A 22,879-nucleotide genomic window follows, 5' to 3' on the forward strand; every position below is an offset into this window, starting at 1 on the left:
TATGTTGCATGCGGCCGCTGGCGGCTCGCGTCGAAAATAAACCCGACGCCGAAACTCTCACTCTCAGCATCGTGAGGCGAGGCGACGTACTGCGGCCGGTGTGATTGGTCTCTCCTGTTAACAAGAACGGCAAAATGAAACTGCCTCTGAGAGGCATTGATTCAGGGTCGGATACGCTTCTGGTGTGTTTGGGGTGTTAGGCATCCATTGGTACCAACCATGGAAAAACTGGGAACCAGGGAAAAACTGGCATAGCCATTTTCAAAGAGGTTCCTTGTATCAGAGAGAATACACGCACATCCAAAATCCAAGTTGGGCAGGTGCTGAGCTCAAAGGTGAACAACAAGTGAAAAAATGAATAAAAAGCTTGCACACTGCAAGGGCTCCTAGTTTGTGTTTTTTATTTCAAACACCCCAAAAAAGTGACGTTTCGTCTGATGAAGAGCTTTGCTCGAAACGTCACTTTTTTTGGGTGTTTGAAATAAAAAACACAAACTAGGAGCCCTTGCAGTGTGCGAGCTTTTTATTCATTTTTTCACTTGAGAATGGCTTGTAACCACGAGTCTCCCCTTTACAGACACTTAATGTAATTCCATGCTGTTTTTGGCACACAAAAAAACATGCAGTTTTGTGCATGCAGCATTGTATTATGCTATTTGAATATTTCTGTAAACAGTCTTGGAATTTAATAAATGGGGAATGCATGGAAAGCGGAGACTCTTGTGGATTCATGTGTGATGATAGTCCTCATAGCCATATGTATGAGACCATTTTTCAAAACTTTACATCATCTGTTCATTGGGGAGACACACCCGTAACACCTATTTTCCATTGCTGTTGTTGCCAGGCTGCACTGTCGCTACTAGTGCACCCCCACTAGATGCACCCCAAGTCATTTTGTTCTGGAACCGGGCTTGATGGATTACTGAACGGGCCACGAGCTCAGGGAGCCAAGAGCTCAGGCGGCCCCTGACCCAGAGCCGGATACATGATGATGCTGTCAGTAACTTTAAATTTACTGCCCGGCAGTCAAAGAGCTCAGTCATTTATTTATTTCCCAAAGCTCCAAAGTTCCCCTATAATAACCTTACACATCTGTTTCCAAGGTGTCAACATGGCTCTGTCACAGTGAGTGTTCCCCTCACTTTATCTCGGCCTTCAGCGCTTTAGCAGCAAAGCCTTGGAAAGTCATGGTTTACAAAGACCCCCAAATGTTTTCCACTCCTGATCTGTCATAACCTGACCCGTGCCAGATGGGGGCGGTATTCTGGCAGAGTCAGGTTAGATCTGTCAGAAGCAACTCGCTTCACTCTGATAATTCATGACTGTGTTTTCTTTCCTTCTCCCTGTGCTTATTGTGGTCTCACTGACGGGATCTCTTCCCAGGGGACTGTTGTGTGTCTGCCTTCATCTCGGAGCCCGTCCCCTCTGCCTTCCGGGGAGGGATGGAGAGAGAGGGGGTGAGAGAGAGAGGAAACCGGCCCGCAGAGGGAGTGATAAGGCTCTAGCTGCAGAACCAGGACAGAGAGGAGAGGCGACCGTGGGCTTGCTTCAGGATTATCTTCATCCAGCCATCTCACACTGGACCTATCTACCTGCCCCGGCCACGCAGACATGCCCCCCACCTGTTACACTGATTGTTATTTCTAGTATTATTATAACCACAAGAGCGGGGAGATGGGTCTGAGGAGGAGCACACACTTGCCAGCTGAGAAACCGTCTGTGGAGGAGGCGCTCCTGTGATGGTAAGCAATGTCTTGCTTCATAAATGTGAAAATTCATAGGGGCTATAATGTAATATTAACAGTAAAGCTTATTATTAAAATATCTGATTTAGGCATTTACATGTTGATGTTCATGACACTCCATATCCACTTTGGAGGCAAATTAAATCATTATGAAGTTCATCATTCAGTATCTCTGAAATAGAAGAGTGAAGAATCCCTATACTATTCCTATAGTATTACTATAAGGACTGATAGTATGTAAGTAGGCCTAATGGTTTTTATAGTAGGCTTATAACAGTATTGAACTTATTAGTTTTATCTTCTATTGTGTCACTATACTGTGTAGAACTCCCAATGGGACTCATAGTTTTGCTCTGATATTTCTATGGTAGTTTAGTCTTCTAAAATGTATTATAGGATTATTATAGGACTAGGAGTCTTATTCGCTAAAATTGATGGTAAATTTGTCACTTTCTCTTTATAAAGTACCGTCATTTATTCTCATTTTGCTGCGATATCAATCATTTCGCAAGAGTTTTGTACAAGTAATTTTACCATCTTGAGTCAAAGGAAACCACACGCTCATCTGTTTAGATCAGTCAAACATGCGGCCCGGGGGCCAGATCCGGCCCCCCAAAGGGTCCAATCCGGCCCAAAGGATGAGTTTGCAAAGGGTGAAAATTGCACTGAGAAGTCCTTCAATCCAATGTGAGGCACTTGTGAAGGCTAAGAGCTACCAGGTTTCAGGAGCAAGTTAAATATTAAGTCGCCTATTCATGTTATCTGTATTCATCACTAAATGGTCAGCTATTTTCATGACCTTTGCTTGACTATAGAGAATTGCACAGTTGCCAGCAATTGTAATCAGGGGTGTAGTGATAAATACAGAGGTGGGTAAACTATCCAAGCTGAGTAGTTTACCCACCTTGTTTGCCCTCATTGATTGATACAGTTGATCTGAAAATAGGTGAGTAAACTATCTGTCTCATTTCAAAGGGGTGGGTAAATTGCGTTTACCCTCCACTACACCCCTTATTGTAATGCACAGTAGAGACAGTAGATTTGATAATGTGCTTGATGGTAGCTGAGATAACCCTACGTGTTGTAGGGTTTACCTGTCATTCTCTACACTACACTAACATAAACGGGTAAATGTTGAGGTTTTGTCATTTATAGGTTATTATTGATTATTGATTTTCTTTGTCTGGCCCACTTGACACCAAATTGGGTCGCATGTGGCCCGTGGACTAAAATTAGTTTGACACCCCTGATTTAGATCATTTGTCTGAAGTCACATTTATTTTAACTGTCAATACTGTGCACCTGTTCCTTTACATCAGTATTCATGTGTCTGCTGCCCAGACCAAGACACATTACTAACTCTATTGATGAAATCTGGACATATAGTAATTATAGACACTGGGGATTACTGTAATGAGGTATTTATTTATTTATTTGTTTGTTTGTTTGTTTGTTTGTGTGTTTGTTTGTTTGTTTGTTTGTTTATTTGTTTGTTTGTTTTTGTTTATTTATAATTTTAAAGAAGGCAAATCATTATAGCTGATCAATGGAGAGTAGTTTTAAGATTATTATTTTTTCTTTTTCTTTTCTTTTTTTTACAACACTTTGATTGATATTATGGGGGCAGTAGTATGGGACATCTGTTCTTTATTGTTTGAATAATCTTTCAAAGCACTCTCCAGTCATTGACAGTGTTTACTTAACTGTTACACAGTTCATAAACAGGATCCCACTCACTTTAGTCACCAAGTAGAATAAATGTAAAGGGATTTAGCTGTGTGACATACAGGAACATATTGTCAACCTACAGGCGTACAACCTACACACCCAGAAATCCAGGCTCCATTCCTTGGAGTTTGTGTTGCACATGTGGTTCGTCTTGTTTTTATTATCTCCTATTTTGTTTATGGCCGGTTTTCATTGTATTTGTGTATTTTGCCTCTAGAAGCAATGTGTGACACATCTGTTTGTTTAAAGTGCTCAATAAATAAATCTGACTAATATAGTTTCACAATACCAACTGACACACATGCAGAAATGGGCAGTATTTTAAATACATGTATTTAAAATACATTTGTGTATTTTGTAATTTGTATTTGGCTGGACAGAGAAAAATAAGATGTAATTTGAATCAAAATACTTTCAGACCTTGTATTTTGTGTATTTTAAATACAGCCGAAACTGACAAGACAAATAAACTAAGTCAAGTAAATCTTTATTCAATCTTAAAACAGGGAAAACATAATAATTAAAAGAGTCAATAGTCTTACTGGCAATCCTCTTTGACCTTCTGAGAGAAAAGGCATTTGCTCTGCAGCCTCCTCTGCATGAAAGGTAACCTTCTTGGTTGGCCTTAGCCAGCAGAGCCTTCTCCTGTGAGGCCGCGGTCTTGGCCGTTTGCGGAGGCTGTCTTCTCCCCCTCACCGCTTGCAAAGGCACTTGGGAATTTGAGTTCTTCAGAGCTGAGCCTCCATAGAGGGGAGCATTGTTAACCCGACCGCAGCTTGAGACTCCATTGTAGGCTTTCCTAACGGTCATAAGCTAGGAGTGGAGTGACAGCACGGTCTTAAAAGGGGCTAAGAGCTGACATGCCTTATGGGCAGGTCAGACAAAAAAAAATCAGACTGGCCCATAAAACAGGTAGATAGGTAAACAGGTAGACACTGGGCTGGCCCAATCTAATGTTCAAACCACTCCCACTTTGGACTCAGTGCCTTCATTAACCCATTGATACCTGATGCAGCATTTGTGTGTGTATCCCTTTAAGACCGTCTAAAGGTCTTAACCCTAGAACACTAACGTCAGGTGATTTTCACCTGGACAATTGAATTCACGTGATTTTCATTGTCTTGCTGCTGTCTGAGGTGGGCGGGTCCTTAGGTACCTTCAGGATGCTCACTGATGTCATTGAATGTAGGTTTGTTTCCCTGCTCCCATTCATGGTTTTTTCTACCGGCTACGCGTTCGGGTGATTTTCACCCGACGTTAGTGATAGAGGGTAAAATATCTCCGGGTTAGGGGTTAATGGTATTGTGGTGATTTTTTTTTTTTTTTCACTACACAAGTCCCATGAATGGGTGGACCGAAGGAGAAGTTGGGACCTCCTGTTTTTTTTTTGCGGGGGGATGGGATTTTTTTATAACGATTACCTCATTTTTCCCGAATTTGACATATTTTTTATAGTGTCCCCCATAATAAACTGTTTTGTGTTTTTTGTGATATTTCGCATTTAAAAACAAAAGAAGAGTACCTCAATTTGCCATGTATTGTTGTACTTTAAGATATTTAGATGAAGTATGTTTTATGGGATATATTGCATCGGGTGAAATACACCCGACGTTAGTGATGGTGTGACTTTAAATCACGTTAGTGTTCTAGGGTTAAAGGGATACGCACACAAATGAGGGATATACACGCAGATGCTGCATCAATGGTTAAACAGAACATCTGCAGACTGCAAGAAAGAGTGCCAAAAATGGATAAGACAAAACACAAGTGAGGCGTGGAGAAATTGCAGTCCAAATAAAGTCAGGCCCGCAGGCAGACGCTGCCAAATGTGCAAAGTTACTGATATGTTTGCTGCACGACCTTCTTTAGCACCCGTGACATGAGGAGGATGAGGAGAGGGAGAGAGATGAAGGTGAGAGCGGAGGGAGAACTTGCAGTAAGCAGACGCTAACAACAATGCCTGGCTCAAAGTCAACATTATGTAATGACTCATTACGTCATTACTAATGAGATATGAGATATGTAATGAGTCGTTACATATCTCATTAGTAATGAGATAATTATGTAATGTGAGTCATTACATACAGTATCTCATTACTAATCAGATATGATGCATTAGGCTGCTACTCTGGACTCCAGGAACCCATTAAGATCCCCTTGATCAAATTTAGCACACAAAAAAAGGTTGTGGCGAACAACAAACTAGCTGGTGTTTGCAAAGTTATGATAGATAGATAGATAGATAGATAGATAGATAGATAGATAGATAGATAGATAGATAGATAGATAGATAGATAGATAGATAGATAGATAGATAGATAGATAGTAGATAGATACAGAGAGAGTACTTTATTTATCCCCGGAGGGAAATCACAGTGGCTTGATTGTGCACTGGCTATTATGCAGGAAATGGCTAAGACAGTAAACATTTGTGAGCTAGAATATATTTTAATGTGGCTCTGATTGTCTTATTGGATGAACGTCATTATTTTGTTAACCACCATTCTTCAACATTAGTGAGTCAGCTGGCAGCGTCTTTTTTTTGTTGTCATTTATTGGGCTGCAACAGTGTTTGGGACCCAGCTTTTGTGTGCTGATGGACAAAATATAGAAATGAAATTGAGACATCCATTTATTTATTTATTTACAATTTGTCCATTCATTTGGTACCTGTATTGTGTTATGTCCAATGCAGATTTTCTGCACCTCTTTTATCAGGGAACCCAATATTTCTGGACCTGATTTTATCATTATGTGAAGACCTCACCCAGTTGTGTCTCTCCTCATGTCTCGTTGAGCCAGGTTGAGTGAGCATCACGAGAGGAGGAGAGTGTCACGGAGAGAGAGGAGAGCACGGAGCAGGAGGACTTGGATGACGTTGCCCGCCCTGAGCCTTCTAGACATTTTTGAATGTATGATCATCTCTCTTAACCTTCCTTGATTTGGCTTTAGTGTTCATAGGCAGTGGCATGGTTGGTATACAGTACATATTCAGGGGAGTGCGGCTGGCAGTGGATGCGTGTCCGCTGCACCTACACTTCCCATTTAGAATCTCATCCAAAACAGTTGAAGGTCAATCTGTCTGAGCTAGACAGGGGCAACGTTTTGCTCCTGAAAATCCCTCAAAGGACCCACGGCCCGGCGGTCACCGGAACTCACTTTGGGAATGTCCGGACCACACCTTACATACATTTAATATTCCGCATCCTGTGTGCTCTGCTCTTCCTCCACTCCTGACAATGAAGTGCTGTGGTTTCCCATTAGTTTGAATAGGAAACCGTACAGCCACAGGAGAGAAGCAGTGTGGTTTATAACTTATTGATTTTGGATGCTGTCAGGTGCTTACAGCTAATGGCGCACTCACCAGGCGCCATGTCTGTTAGCGCTTTCGTCTGAGGAAGGACGAGGTATGATCTGATACCGGGGTGGTTAGCTGTGAGTGGAAATGTTTCCCACTCCTCTCCATTTCTTTCTAATTTCATGACGCCATGAAATGATACAGTTTAATATAATAACTCTATATTATTATATTACTGTTACTGTCTCTGTCAGTTCTGTTGACGTAACAGCATTTCCTGTCAATATGTTTGAAGTTATTCTCTATTTTAAGCCTCATATTTAGAAAGTAGTAACATCTTGGAGGATGTAATCATGTGTTTGTTTGTTCTTTGTAAACTGTGCATTGAACATCAGGCAACATTTTTCGCCACAATGGATATAGTGTTGAGGTTTTTCCCTGGTGTGAAATGGGTCTACACAAGCAGTTTTTCTGCTCAACAAACTAGGAAACTATGACAAAAGCACACCATCTCTTAGTTGGTTGGCCCTATTGAGCCGAAAGTTCAAATTGGCAGTTTTCCAGTTCATTTCCAACTTCCTGTTTTTTTTCCTTCATATTCGAGCTTGAGGAAATGGCTTTGCCAGGTGCCAAAAATGTGCCTATGAATGAAAACTCCTGGTACAGGAATGAAACCGTTCAAGTGAACATGAGCACTTTACTAACTTCACCTTACAATGTAAGTTGACGTAAGGGTTATATGATTTCTGGGCATTGACTTTCAAAAAGTGACCTCTCGCTGCACCACTAAGGTGTGAAGTTGGTTGTACTGTGCGGCTTTAATTATTAATCATGCATTTTAAAGTTGCATCATAAATCAACTGATCTGAGTTTACTTCACTATACTGTACAGTTCACACAATTAAAATCACTTCGTTATTCATTCATTCATTCAAATTAGGAATTTGTCTTGGTGACATTGGTTGAATTATGTTTTATACCTTCCATTTACTTTATCCTGATTAATATTCTGTTCTTCCTTTCTCTTTTCTTTCTCTTTCTCTTTCGCTTCATTGAAATATTTGACACTGACTTTATTTACTCATACCAGGCGTTCTTCAGAAATAACATCATGGAATTTGCAGATTTCCTGTTTATTTCTTTGAGTTTATTTTAGGATGACATCAGGAGGAATACCCCTCACACAAACATCTTGTTTCACTACCATGCATACATCCATACTGTATCCATAACATTTATATCAACATGGTTTGAAGACAATCATATGCAATTATGGGCTCTGTAATGGCTGTCATACTTGTTCTTCCTGTTACTGTCTCTGTCAGTTCTGTTGACGTAACAGCATTTCCTGTCAAGATATGCCAGCTCTGCTACTCCCTCTCTATTTCTGTCTCTGTCTTTCTCTCCCAGACTCCAGTCACTTGTCTGTGTGTTATGTCTCTCTCCCTGACTCCAGTCACTTGTCTGTGTGTTATGTCTCTCTCCCTGACTCCAGTCACTTGTCTGTGTGTTATGTCTCTCTCCCTGACTCCAGTCACTTGTCTCTGTGTTATGTCTCTCTCCCTGACTCCAGTCACTTGTCTGTGTGTTATGTCTCTCTCCCTGACTCCAGTCACTTGTCTCTGTGTTATGTCTCTCTCCCTGACTCCAGTCACTTGTCTGTGTGTTATGTCTCTCTCCCTGACTCCAGTCACTTGTCTGTGTGTTACTGTATGTCTCTCTCCCTGACTCCAGTCACTTGTCTGTGTGTTATGTCTCTCTCCCTGACTCCAGTCACTTGTCTCTGTGTTATGTCTATCTCCCTGACTCCAGTCACTTGTCTCTGTGTTATGGCTCTCTCCCTGACTCCAGTCACTTGTCTCTGTGTTATGTATCTCTCCCTGACTCCAGTCACTTGTCTGTGTGTTATGTCTCTCTCCCTGACTCCAGTCACTTGTCTGTGTGTTATGTCTCTCTCCCTGACTCCAGTCACTGTCTGTGTGTTATATCTCTCTCCCTGACTCCAGTCACTTGTCTCTGTGTTATGTCTCTCTCCCTGACTCCAGTCACTTGTCTCTGTGTTATGTCTCTCTCCCTGACTCCAGTCACTTGTCTGTGTGTTATGTCTCTCTCCCTGACTCCAGTCACTTGTCTGTGTGTTATGTCTCTCTCCCTGACTCCAGTCACTTGTCTGTGTGCTATGTCTCTCTCCCTGACTCAAGTCACTTGTCTCTGTGTTATGTCTCTCTCCCTGACTCCAGTCACTTGTCTGTGTGTTATTTCTCTCTCCCTGACTCCAGTCACTTGTCTGTGTGTTATGTCTCTCTCCCTGACTCAAGTCACTTGTCTGTGTGGTATGTCTCTCTCCCTGACTCCAGTCACTTGTCTGTGTGTTATGTCTCTCTCCCTGACTCAAGTCACTTGTCTGTGTGTTATGTCTCTCTCCCTGACTCCAGTCACTTGTCTGTGTGTTATGTCTCTCTCCCTGACTCCAGTCACTTGTCTGTGTGTTATGTCTCTCTCCCTGACTCCAGTCACTTGTCTGTGTGTTATGTCTCTCTCCCTGGCTCCAGTCACTTGTCTCTGTGTTATGGCTCTCTCCCTGACTCCAGTCACTGTCTCTGTGTTATGTCTCTCTCCCTGACTCCAGTCACTTGTCTGTGTGTTATGTCTCTCTCCCTGACTCCAGTCACTTGTCTGTGTGTTATGTCTCTCTCCCTGACTCCAGTCACTTGTCTGTGTGTTATGTCTCTCTCCCTGACTCCAGTCACTTGTCTCTGTGTTATGTCTCTCTCCCTGACTCCAGTCACTTGTCTCTGTGTTATGTCTCTCCCTGACTCCAGTCACTGTCTCTGTGTTATGTCTCTCTACCTGACTCCACTCACTTGTCTGTGTGTTATGTCTCTCTCCCTGACTCCAGTCACTTGTCTCTGTGTTATGTCTCTCTCCCTGACTCCAGTCACTTGCCTCTGTGTTATGTCTCTCTCCCTGACTCCAGTCACTGTCTGTGTGTTATGTCTCTCTCCCTGACTCCAGTCACTGTCTGTGTGTTATGTCTCTCTCCCTGACTCCAGTCACTGTCTGTGTGTTATGTCTCTCTCCCTGACTCCAGTCACTGTCTGTGTGTTATGTCTCTCTCCCTGACTCCAGTCACTTGTCTCTGTGTTATGTCTCTCTCCCTGACTCCAGTCACTGTCTGTGTGTTATGTCTCTCTCCCTGACTCCAGTCACTTGTCTCTGTGTTATGTCTCTCTCCCTGACTCCAGTCACTGTCTGTGTGTTATGTCTCTCTCCCTGACTCCAGTCACTGTCTGTGTGTTATGTCTCTCTCCCTGACTCCAGTCACTTGTCTCTGTGTTATGTCTCTCTCCCTGACTCCAGTCACTTGTCTCTGTGTTATGTCTCTCTCCCTGACTCCAGTCACTTGTCTCTGTGTTATGTCTCTCTCCCTGACCGCAGTCACTTGTCTGTGTGTTACGTCTCTCTCCCTGACTCCAGTCACTTGTCTGTGTGTTATGTCTCTCTCCCTGACTCCAGTCACTTGTCTGTGTGTTATGTCTCTCTCCCTGACTCCAGTCACTGTCTCTGTGTTATGTCTCTCTCCCTGACCGCAGTCACTTGTCTGTGTGTTATGTCTCTCTCCCTGACTCCAGTCACTTGCCTCTGTGTTATGTCTCTCTCCCTGACTCCAGTCACTTGTCTGTGTGTTATGTCTCTCTCCCTGACTCCAGTCACTTGTCTCTGTGTTATGTCTCTCTCCCTGACTCCAGTCACTGTCTGTGTGTTATGTCTATCTCCCTGACTCCAGTCACTTGTCTCTGTGTTATGGCTCTCTCCCTGACTCCAGTCACTTGTCTCTGTGTTATGTCTCTCTCCCTGACTCCAGCCACTTGTCTGTGTGTTATGTCTATCTCCCTGACTCCAGTCACTTGTCTCTGTGTTATGGCTCTCTCCCTGACTCCAGCCACTTGTCTGTGTGTTATGTCTCTCTCCCTGATTCCAGTCACTTGTCTCTGTGTTATGTCTCTCTCCCTGACTTCAGTCACTTGTCTCTGTGTTATGTCTCTCTCCCTGACTCCAGTCACTTGTCTGTGTGTTATGTCTCTCTCCCTGACTCAAGTCACTTGTCTCTGTGTTATGTCTCTCTCCCTGACTCCAGTCACTTGTCTGTGTGTTATGTCTCTCTCCCTGACTCCAGTCACTTGTCTGTGTGTTATGTCTCTCTCCCTGACTCCAGTCACTGTCTGTGTGTTATGTCTCTCTCCCTGACTCCAGTCACTTGTCTGTGTGTTATGTCTCTCTCCCTGACTCCAGTCACTTGTCTGTGTGTTATGTCTCTCTCCCTGACTCCAGTCACTTGTCTGTGTGTTATGGCTCTCTCCCTGACTCCAGTCACTTGTCTCTGTGTTATGGCTCTCTCCCTGATTCCAGTCACTTGTCTCTGTGTTATGGCTCTCTCCCTGACTCCAGTCACTCTCGGCATGTTCTGTGTTAAATTCCTAATTGGGCCAACCAGCCGGCCAACAGCGCTTAAAAACATCCATGTGATGAGGTTTGATTGTACGCCACAGTAGGCTTCTTAGTTTTGCAGTGATGTGCGCTTGTTGACCAAGATAATTAAAGAAGTACAATTTACTATTGCACCCACAAAAGTAAACAAATTTGATGCACCGCAGCGTCTCGCATGAGTAAAGCCACATTTGAAGTTTTTATTGAAGCGCCCATAAAATGCATGTAACATGAAGCAGCTTAACTCCTAACAGATGGACTCTATCCCAGGCTGCTTCTCCCCTGGCCACGCAAGCTACTGCTTTTCCCATTTTCTCATTTCACTGTCTTGTATATGTTTCTATATATATTGTTTATTGTAAGTGTTCTCTGCCTACAAGAACAACAACATCTTGAAATTGAACTAGTCTCTTTTTATTTTTGAAGGTGAAGATAAAAGGGACATGAATGAAATTCCTCACAATGGCCTAAGTCTTTCCATCTGAAATCAGCAACTCTCACCAGCCAGCCACCATGAATGTCTCCACCTCCCCTCTCGCCAACCAGACAGTCCCGCTCTGCTACTCCATCAACAGCCCCCCGTTCAGGTACAACCACACCATCGCCTCGGCCTACTTCTCGTCCGTCTTCAGCGCTCTGGGCCTCAGCTCCAACCTCATCGCCTTGGTGGTCCTCCTCAAGACCTTCCAGCGGACGCACAGCCTCTCGCGCTCCTCCTTCCTCATCTTCCTGTGCGGCCTGGTGGTCACAGACTTCATGGGTCTCCTGGTCACCGCCTCCATCGTGGTCACCTTCCATATCACGCAATTCAACTGGCGCCACCTGGACCCGCACTGCCACTTCTGCAACTTCATGGGCATGTCCATGGTCTTCTACGGCCTGTGCCCTCTGCTGCTGGGCGCCGCCATGGCCGTGGAGCGCTTTGTGGGCATCAACCGGCCGTTCGCGCGCTCCGCCAACATGCCCAAGAGCCGGGCGATGTCCATGGTGCTCGTGGTGTGGACCTTCGCTGGCTGCGTGGCTCTGCTGCCCCTGCTGGGCGTGGGGAGCTACCACATACAGATGCCGGGCTCCTGGTGTTTCCTCAACATCAGCTCTGTGGGCAGCGACCTGGTCTTCTCGCTGCTCTTCTCGCTGGTCGGGCTGCTGTGCATCGCCGTGTCCTTCCTGCTGAACTCGGTGAGCGTGGTGACGCTGATCAAAGTGTGCTGCGGGCACGACCGCACGCAGCGCCGCCGAGACTACGAGGTGGAGATGATGGTGCAGCTCATCCTCATCAATGTCATCGCCTCCATTTGCTGGTGCCCCTTATTGGTGAGTTGCCTGCTTTTCATATTGTTTGTATACGTACTGTATATTCAACTGTTTGCTTCTATTCATGGGTTTCAGTCACAATGTGTTTGGTGTGGAACGAATGCAGCCCACAACATTTTAGTACCTGCTTAAGTCTATGGGAGGACTGTCAAACCATGCCCTCTTTGAACTACTCTTTCATACTTTGTACTACAAACTCCATTCAAACTTTAAACTGGTCCACACTTTTAGTACTTTATTACTAATAATAATAATAGCGAATGATACAAACACATTGAAAAGCAACTGGGTTTCTGGGATCTAGCTGTAAATTGCAGCAGGCAACTTTGTAGGCTACTTGCGGCCCCAAGTGACAGCGAGAGAAAACGGTTTGAATTCATGGAAGTTTGAAGCATTCCGTTACCCAGAAATCTGGTAAAGTGATGTTAATAAAGTGCACACTTCTTGGGCCTAAATGTCTTCTCCTTAGTGGCTTCCGTCCATTGTTTACAGTTTACAGTTTACGATTGACGTGAGAATGCAGTTGATCATTTAGGTCCAGACGACATTTGAGATGTTGTTGGACTATAAATGACGACGGAAGCGGAAGTCCTGTCACAGACGTCCGCTACACTGGAAACCCCCAAATATCGACCGCCTGTCCCAGAGTCTTATTAGTTGTCAGACTTTGGGTGCCCAGATTGCGGTGGAGATGGTGAAGACTTTCAGCCACCGTTGGTGATTCCGACTTTCTCTGGACAGAGCGCTCACTCGCTGCTATTTAGGAAGACAGTTTTATATTTCACTCTTAAGTTTTGATTTCTTATCCTGAATCGGTTTATCACCAGCAACCATACCCGACATCTGAAATTAATTTGGGAAAATAACCCTATAATCTAACCCTGGAATCTACAATGTGGACAGGCATTCTTCTCTGTTGCTGCTCTTCTTTGTGATTTAGGCTGATTTATGGTACATGTTTATTTTAAAAAGCTCTTGCCTGATGCAGCGTTACACTAGAAACAGAGATTGCTTCATTGATCAGACTGGTTGTTCTATAGTTTAGGGCTAGGCACTCCGTTCCGATCACATGCTGTAGTGCACGAAACACGTCCGACTTTGTTTATTTTCACTGCTCGCCATTTCTTGTTGTCTTCAATAAGAATGCAGTATTATCTCCGCATGACAATAATGTCTGGTCGATAAAAGGCCTCGATAAAACACACCTCTCAGTGCTAATTCCCATAATGAAAACACACCTACTTTGATCACATCCTATCCTGAAAAGAAAGGAAATTGATATAAAGTAGCAGAATAAATAGAGCAATGTGCCAGCACTGTCCAGGAACCTGCTGGCCCTGTTACAACCTGCGTGAATGTGTCTGCATGTCTCTGTGACTGCGTCTGTGGCCTGCGTGCATGTGTGTGTGTGTGTGTGTGTGTGTGTGTGTGTGTGTGTGTGTGTGTGTGTGTGTGTGTGTGTGTTGTGTGGTGATAAGGCCTGTGGGAGAATGGGCCATCTCCGGTTGCAGACAGAAGGGGGATATCCGCTCTGGACCCTGAGCTTTCTCTTCACCTTCCTCTATCTATCTGGCTCACTCTGTCTTTTTCCCTATTATGTCTCTTTATGCTGCATAGACTTTGATTCAAGAATATGAAATACTTAAGAGTATATACAGCTTCTAAAAAGCTATCAAGCTAGTAAGTGTCCACCATAGTGGCATTACCCATTTTACTATTTTGTTTTTCTATTTCTCTTTTCTCTTTATGTTGCATACATTTTGATTCAAAACCATGAAATAATGCGTAGGAGAAAAAAAACATCTTCAAACTCTGTGCCCTCATGCCCACATTGGAGAAGAATGTCTAATTCACTCATGATAAAGATAATTGGTGGGAAGTAAAAAATGGTGTCCCATGTGTTGCTGAGTGGTCCTACTGCCAGAGTTCGGGATTAGAGTCCCATGGACCTCCAAAGCTAAAAATACATTCACATGAAGGCACTTTCAATAACAATGTCTGCCAAACGGCATGTGTGAAATATTTCTTAGCTCTCCAGCTCTCATCACTTGCTCGCTCATTCTCAGCTTCAGTGTTTGTTCAGTTGTCCCTTCAAATATTTAAACCAAAATGAGACATCACGAGGTTGCTCCTATAAGCTCCCTCTCTGCACTTCCCTTCTCTATGGCTCATTTATCTTAAGCCATGCAGCCTCCTAACTAGCTGATCTTTCTGGATTAGAGAAAGCCCTTCAAGACCCAGTTGAGATGTCTCATGCTTTACAGCATGAGTGAACACTCTGCCCTGCTTCAAACACTACATGTAGACGTATATGACCCGTCATCAAACCCGGGTGGCGGCGTAGTGGTAGACTAATCTCACAGGTCAAGATCCACACCGAGCATCAGAAATATTTCCTGTCCTTCGCCCCTCTCCTTAACCCCTTTCCTGGTGTCTCTATCGTTGTTGTGTCATGTGAAAACCCTGTAACTCCAATGTTGGTGATGCTCATCTTTTAACTTCAGTTTCTTCTTCTTCTATGGTTTCAGAACATTCTTTGTCCTGAAAAGCACAGGTGTCAAGCTGAAACAAGGCTGCTTTTCTTAGTTTCTGTCAAGTACAGTAGACATTTTGGATGTACAAGGCTTTACAGTGATGCTGTAAAGAAAACTGCTCAAGGGGGATGGAGACAGAGCCCAACATAAAATCATGGTCTCCAAGTATGGTCATTATAGAGTCAGGAATGTACATTTTCCCCACTAAACTGACACTATTATCCAGAGCAACTTATGAGGGCAACAGTAGATCCCAAGATCAGCAACATTTCAAACAACACTACATATTTAAGGAATGGTCCAAGGTCGCCTGATTATAGCAATCCTTGTTTCCTCCACCTGTCTAATCTGTGTGCTGCCCTACACAGATACATATTGTGAAGAGCGCTGTGACGGCTCAACCTGTAACAGCCGACATTGTTTTGTTCTGCATACGAATGGTCACCTGCAATCAGATATTTGACCCCTGGATATACATCATGTGCCAAGAGTCCCGTCTAAGGCGAGTAGAAGCAAAGCAAAAATGCCAAAACTCCTAACAACAACACAGCGTCCCCACTAGTCACTGCTCACCCCCCTCAAGCGTTTGGGCTGTGGTTGGCCGGCTAGCACAGCCCTCATAGCCTCATCAGTCACCTGTGAGCACCTTAGGCTATGTGGAGCATGCTTCACGGACGGTGCAGCCAGCGTCCCGTCTTGATGTTGGTGCTTGATGCTGTTTATGCTTCATTCCATTGCCAACCAGCTAATAGACAGTGCAGCCAGCGTCCCGTCTTGATGTTGGTGCTTGATGCTGTTTATGCTTCATTCCATTGCCAACCAGCTAATAGACAGTTTCAGCCTTTTGTCATCATCTGTGTTTATTCCCCGTGTGCCTGCTTTCATTTCCTTTAGACGAACACAGGCGGCTTCTCATCAAAAGCATGATCACTTCATCTGCAGATATGAGCCAACAAACATTTCCCAGACGCAGCTGAGCTCCCTGAGGCAAAAAAATAATCTCAGTGATAGATTAAAGCAAAGAACCTGATTCTATGCCAGCCCATCTAATAAAAATAAATAAATAAATAAATAAATAAATAAATAAATAAATAAATAAATAAATAAACAAACAAACAAACAAACAAACAAACAAACATGGTAGGCTAAGAGAGGAGGCAGTTAATCCTCTTGCTACTAAGAAAATCCAATCTAGCCATAAATTATTAGCCCGGTCTATTTCCCAGCACGCCCGTTGACCATTTGTCATGTCCCTCGGCATGACTCTACCGAGGCAAAGGGTAGCCTTTTTCATCATGTCTGGACAGGCAGGGAAGTTCAGCAGACGCCACGGGAATGCAACATTCAAATAGGGGGGGGGTAAGGTTTTTTTTTTTTGGGGGGGGGGGGGGGGGGGGGGGGGGGGTTGGGGTGGGGGTAGGGTTTTGGGGGTGGGGTTAGCAGACCGGAGCGGAGGGCTGAGTTTGCCTCCAGCATGCTGCGACTCAAGTGCGGGGCCAGCGGGTGGCTCGCTGCAGCTCGCAGTGGCGTGGGCGGGGCCAGCGGTTGGCTCGCTACAGCTCGCAGTGGCGTGGGAAAATGACGAAAAAAGCTAAGGGTCAGTCTAGTCATGCCAAGGGACTTGACAAGTAGTCAACATAGGACGCTTCGGGAATGAGAATGCGGTGAACGTAGCTGGTTAGCCTAGCTGACCTTGAAAATACTAGCCTATCGCTATCTAGGTAAGCTAGTTGCTAGCTTCTGAATTTCAATCATCAATAAATGGGGGGAAATAAGTAATTTTGTTTCTAATTTGACCAGAGTTCCTTGCTTGCTATTCAAGTGTGCCAGTTAGCTAACTTGCACTCTAAATCTGTGGTTATTTGGCTCCGCCCATTGAGGTTTAAACCAATCTTAATTATTTCTGCCTCCAGATCAGCGCTGCCTCTGTGAAATATTTCTCTAGTGTGCACTTCATCTCATCAACACCGACGTTGGCATGCAAGTTTTTTTTTAAATCTAAAGCAATTCTGCATGTACCACGTGCCAAGGTGTATTTCAGTGTTTTATTGCTGCTTTGCTGTCTGTATTTGTAGGCAAACCAGTTTGAATTTTGACATTAGCTGAATTTGGAAGAAGACAATGATAAGCCAATGTGTCATTCCTCAAGGAGATGGTTAGCAATAGCATGGCTAGCCCCCACACGAGAGTGCTGGGCTCATGCTCATAAGACAGAAATAAAGCTATGCTTCACATCACATGTTGCTGCTTAATTATAAGGCTGAGGGAACAATTGTGGGTAACCCTTTATTTTACAGGTACCCTAGTTACATATTAACTATTTGTAATTACACATGAACACCAAATGTAATTACACAGTAATTACCAATAGTTCTAAATTACGTTCATATGTAGTTACATTGTAACAGACCTGTAAAATGGAGTGAGTCTGTTCAACTGTAGTTCATATGTAGTTACATTGTAACAGACCTGTAAAATGGAGTGAGTCTGTTCAACTGTAGTTCATATGTAGTTACATTGTAACAGACCTGTTAAGTGGGGTGAGACTGTTCAACTGTAGTTCATATGTAGTTACATGGTACCGGACCTGTAAAGTGGAGTGAGACTGTTCAACTGTAGTTCATATGTAGTTACATGGTACCGGACCTGTAAAGTGGAGTGAGTCTTTTCAACTGTAGGTCATATGTAGTTACATGGTAGCGGACCTGTAAAGAAGCTCCCGGCTGGGACAGAGATTGCTAAAACCCAGTGGTGGATTCGAACCACTGAACTTCTGATTGCAAAGCAAGCGGCTTTAACCACTCAGCCACGAGGGCTTTCCAAATTTCATGGTGGAGTTTAAGAGGATAACTGTATGTCAGTCAGATGTAGTTGCTGTCACTTCATAGCTTTGTTATTATACACAGAGACTTGGGGGAAAATATTGATACTTTATTTAGTTGTAGGTATGATTTTGTCCAGAATTCCAATACAAAAATTATAATAAAAGTATTGTAGATATAGAGGTAACAGTGAAACTATAATCAAAATAGCCATTCTTCTACATTCTAATTGTTAGCTTATTGTAAATGAGTCATTTCCCCATCAATTTCCCAATTTCTCAATTTGTTGGGGACCCAGTCGAAGCCCCTCAAAGACCCCTTTGGTCAGCAGACCCCCGGATCATCTCTCCCCAAAGTCTATACCCCCCCCCCCCCCCAAGTCTATAAATCCCCTAATCTGCATAAGGGGGGAACTCCCCCCTATTTGCTAAATAAATTGTATGCACTGTGCTCTAGAAACATTTAGTTATATTTAAAGATTTTAAATAAAAAAAAATGCATTCTAATAATTTTCTGAATTGTGGTTTAAATAGTCCCATGAGCCATTTACAGCTCATGGGGGGGGGGGGGGGGGGGGGGGTCTGGCACAGTCACACTGCAGAAATGCATTCACATTAATCAATATTGCCTGTCTTTCAAGCTACAACTAACAAAGTATCTAACAAAGTCTATGCTTATAATACCAAAGCTAGGAAGTGACAACTACATCTGACTGACATACAGTTATCCCAAACTCCACAAGTTGGAAAAGCCCTTGTGGCTGAGTGGTTAAAGACGCCTGCTTTGCAATCTGAAGTTCAGTGGTTCAAATCCCCCACTGGCTTTTAGCTATCTCTGTCCCAGGCCAGAGCTTCTTTACAGGTCCGGTGCCATGTAACTACATATGAACTACAGTTAAATAGACTCACTCCACTTTACAGGTCTGTTACCATGTAACTACATATGAACTACAGTTGAATAGACTCACTCCACTTTACAGGTCCATTACAATGTAACTACATATGAACTACCGTTGAATATACTCACTCCACTTTACAGGTCTGTTACCATGTAACTACATATGAACTACAGTTAAATAGACTCACTCCACTTTACAGGTCTGTTACCATGTAACTACATATGAACTAAAGTTGAATACACTCACTCCACTTTACAGGTCCGTTACAATGTAACTACATATGAACTGCAGTTGAACAGACTCACTCCATTTTACAGGTATGTTACAATGTAACTACATATGAACATCATTTATAACTATTGGTAATTACTGTGTATTTACATTTGGTGTTCATGTGTAATTACAAATAGTTCATATGTAACTAGGGTACCTGTAAAATAAAGGGTTACCCAATTGTGTTTCGATGGCCGCTGTCTCAGCTGGGCCATGTAGTCCCAGAGTGGGACATAATGTGTGTGTGTGTGTGTGTGTGTGTGTGTGTGTGTGTGTGTGTGTGTGTGTGTGTGTGTGTGTGTGTGTGTGTGAGAGAGAGAGAGAGTGTGTGTGTGTGTGTGAGAGAGTGTGCACGTGCGTGCGTGCCTGCCTGCCTGTTGTCTGTCTGTTTCTTCCTTACTTTCTCATTATAAACATTGTGTAATTCTTCTAATTACACTTAGCATCTTCTATCCACATACAGTGCATGGGTACAGTATACAGTAGCCTACTGTTTTACTGCTGGTGTACACTTGTGTTGATAGCCTTCATTTTTAAGCCTGTAGTAGATTCATGCTTTCTTCTGAATTGGCATTGTGCTTCAGATTGTCTCAGATTCAGAACAAGCTGTGGAATTCACATCCTCCTCTCTACACAAGGTTCAGGAAAAGGGAAGAGTCACATAGAGTTAATAATGTTTGCTGCTTTTCAACCAGTTGTCAAAGCATCTTTGTTAGCCACTGTGAGTGTTTCCTGTTTTCAATGAAGGTTAATTGAAAACAGAAGTAGGCTACTTAGTCTTTGATTTATCTTGTTGTGGGGAAACTATAGGCCTTAGAGTAGACCATTTAGCTAACAGAGGATCCTTGACTAGCTTGCCTGCAGAGCTTAGTCAAATAGAGCTTTGAAATGACAGATGCCTGAAGCTGTATTCTGAACTTCACAAACATGCACTTGGAGTGGAGAAGTTGGAGCCTGACATGTGCCTGTGTTGTATTTAAATAGTGTTATCAGGCCAACATGGAGCCTCTGCCTCACATGTGTTGTATTTAAATAGTGTTATCAGGCCAACATGGAGCCTCTGCCTCACATGTGTTGTGTTTAAATAGTGTTATCAGGCCAACATGGAGCCTCTGCCTCGCATGTGCTGTGTGTAAATAGTGTTATCAGGCCAACATGGAGCCTCTGCCTCACATGTGTTGTGTTTAAATTATGTTATCAGGCCAACATGGAGTCTCTGCCTCATGTGTTGTGTTTAAATAGTGTTATCAGGCCAACATGGAGCCTCTGCCTCACATGTGTTGTATTTAAATAGTGTTATCAGGCCAACATGGAGCCTCTGCCTCATGTGTTGTGTTTAAATAGTGTTATCAGGCCAACATGGAGCCTCTGCCTCACATGTGTTGTGTTTAAATAGTGTTATCAGGCCAACATGGAGCCTCTGCCTCACATGTGTTGTGTTTAAATAGTGTTATCAGGCCAACATGGAGCCTCTGCCTCACATGTGTTGTATTTAAATAGTGTTATCAGGCCAACATGGAGCCTCTGCCTCATGTGTTGTGTTTAAATAGTGTTATCAGGCCAACATGGAGCCTCTGCCTCATGTGTTGTGTTTAAATAGTGTTATCAGGCATACATGGAGCCTCTGCCTCATGTGTTGTGTTTAAATAGTGTTATCAGGCCAACATGGAGCCTCTGCCTCATGTGTTGTGTTTAAATAGTGTTATCAGGCCAACATGGAGCCTCTGCCTCATGTGTTGTGTTTAAATAGTGTTATCAGGCCAACATGGAGCCTCTGCCTCATGTGTTGTGTTTAAATAGTGTTATCAGGCCAACATGGAGCCTCTGCCTCACATGTGTTGTGTTTAAATAGTGTTATCAGGCCAACATGGAGCCTCTGCCTCACATGTGTTGTATTTAAATAGTGTTATCAGGCCAACATGGAGCCTCTGCCCCACATGTGTTGTATTTAAATAGTGTTATCAGGCCAACATGGAGCCTCTGCCCCACATGTGTTGTGTTTAAATAGTGTTATCAGGCCAACATGGAGCCTCTGCCTCACATGTGTTGTATTTAAATAGTGTTATCAGGCCAACATGGAGCCTCTGCCTCATGTGTTGTGTTTAAATAGTGTTATCAGGCCAACATGGAGCCTCTGCCTCATGTGTTGTGTTTAAATAGTGTTATCAGGCCAACATGGAGCCTCTGCCTCATGTGTTGTGTTTAAATAGTGTTATCAGGCATACATGTTGTATTCTCGCAGATAACGTTCACATTCAGTGAAGAGAGAACTGTAATTTTAATTACCAGCCACGACAGCGTGTGACTGGTATTGTTTTCACCTTGTGTGTGTGTGTGTGTGTGTGTGTGTGTGTGTGCGTGCGTGCGTGCATGCGTGTGTATGTGTCTGTCTGTCTGCCTGCCTGCCTGTCTGTCTGGCTGTTTCTTCCTTACTTTCTCATTATAAACATCTTGCAATTCTTTTAATTAGGCTACACCTTCTCTTTCTTTCCTTCCTGCAACTGTTTGACTTCACCATCCCTGTCCTCACGTGTCGTCTCTCCCCCTCTGTTTCTCCCAGGTGTTTATGGCGCAGACTGTGCTGTCGGGAAGCCGTCTCCAAATCCGCTACCTACTGCTGTGGCTCCGCTTCGCCACCTGGAACCAGATCCTGGACCCCTGGGTGTACATCCTATTTCGCCGGGCCGTTCTCAAGCGCATCTACCCCCGCTTCGACTGGTCCCGGGGATCCATCATGACCATCTCCTTCAACGACACCATCCGCAGGTTCACCCGCTCTTCTTTGGGGGGCAGCCTGGGCCAGGATGACCCGGGGAAGATGGTGAAGACGGTGAAGTCAAACGGCGCTCCCCCCTCGCCGCTGCTGCCTCCTCCTCCCTGACTGCTGAGTTGTCGCTCAGTTCAGCAAGCATAAGGGCTGGAGGGCTGGATAAGCAGGAGGGCTGCTGCCATAAACATGATCTTGTTTGGCAGCATATCCGCCATATAGGCTAGATGCTAGCCTGGCATCAAACATCTAGCTGCTAGACGCTAGATGTTTCACATTTATATTAGAGACATTTAGCAAAGGTGCTCTTATTCAGAGCGACTTGTATGAACGAGCACGGGTGCAGTGTTAAAAGACTGTTGACGGACACACATTGGAGATCAAACCTGTGACTGTCCCCACCAAAGGGGGGACTATGGATAGATCTGTCTGTCTGTCCGTCCATTTGTTAGTTACATTGTAAGATTGACTTTGTGCCGCTAGGGGGCAGGATTGACAATGAATGGAACTGGCCCAAGGGTGGAACTACAATTAGTATTTTTGGTAAAGGGACAGTCTGTCTAACCGCTAGGCTACCCTGCTAGCTGAAGGCTGAAGCGTTGGTGGGCTGAGATGGATTTAAAACCGTCTAGACAATCACAGAACAGCCCATCTATGCTATCTTGGTTCTAAACATATCATGTAGAGACGATGGATGGCCCCCCTGTGGGCAGTGGTCCCCGCACAATCCAACTCAGCCAATGTGCTAATATAGTATGGAAGATATTATATATATATTATAAGTATATATATATATAGTTTGAGTCGAGATCATTAACTGCTAAAGAAGGAGCTTCAAGCAGTTCTTACCGACGGCATCTGGAGCAGATCAGATGCTTTGCAGTGTGAAGCATCGCTTCTATCATCAGCACTGATCCAGAGCCAGCAGCTCTGCAGTGTGAAGCATCGCTACTGTCATCAGCACTGATCCAGAGCCAGCAGCTCTCCAAAGTTGGTTGAAAATGTATCA

The 22,879-nt window shown here is 43.9% G+C and overlaps 1 protein-coding gene across 1 annotated transcript; it reads left to right on the plus strand.

The window, feature by feature from the left end:
• Positions 1 to 11,775: 11,775 nt before the first annotated feature.
• tbxa2r (thromboxane A2 receptor) lies at positions 11,776 to 21,984 on the plus strand (the record flags this gene model as incomplete). Its single annotated transcript, XM_083648291.1, has 2 exons — positions 11,776 to 12,576; positions 21,664 to 21,984. 2 exons carry the CDS (start codon positions 11,776 to 11,778, stop codon positions 21,982 to 21,984), a joined length of 1,122 nt encoding a protein of 373 aa, XP_083504417.1.
• Between the last annotated feature and the right edge of the window lie 895 nt (positions 21,985 to 22,879).

Source organism: Poromitra crassiceps, assembly GCF_964638095.1.
Source record: "Poromitra crassiceps genome assembly, chromosome: 12".
Classification (NCBI taxonomy): domain Eukaryota; kingdom Metazoa; phylum Chordata; class Actinopteri; order Beryciformes; family Melamphaidae; genus Poromitra; species Poromitra crassiceps.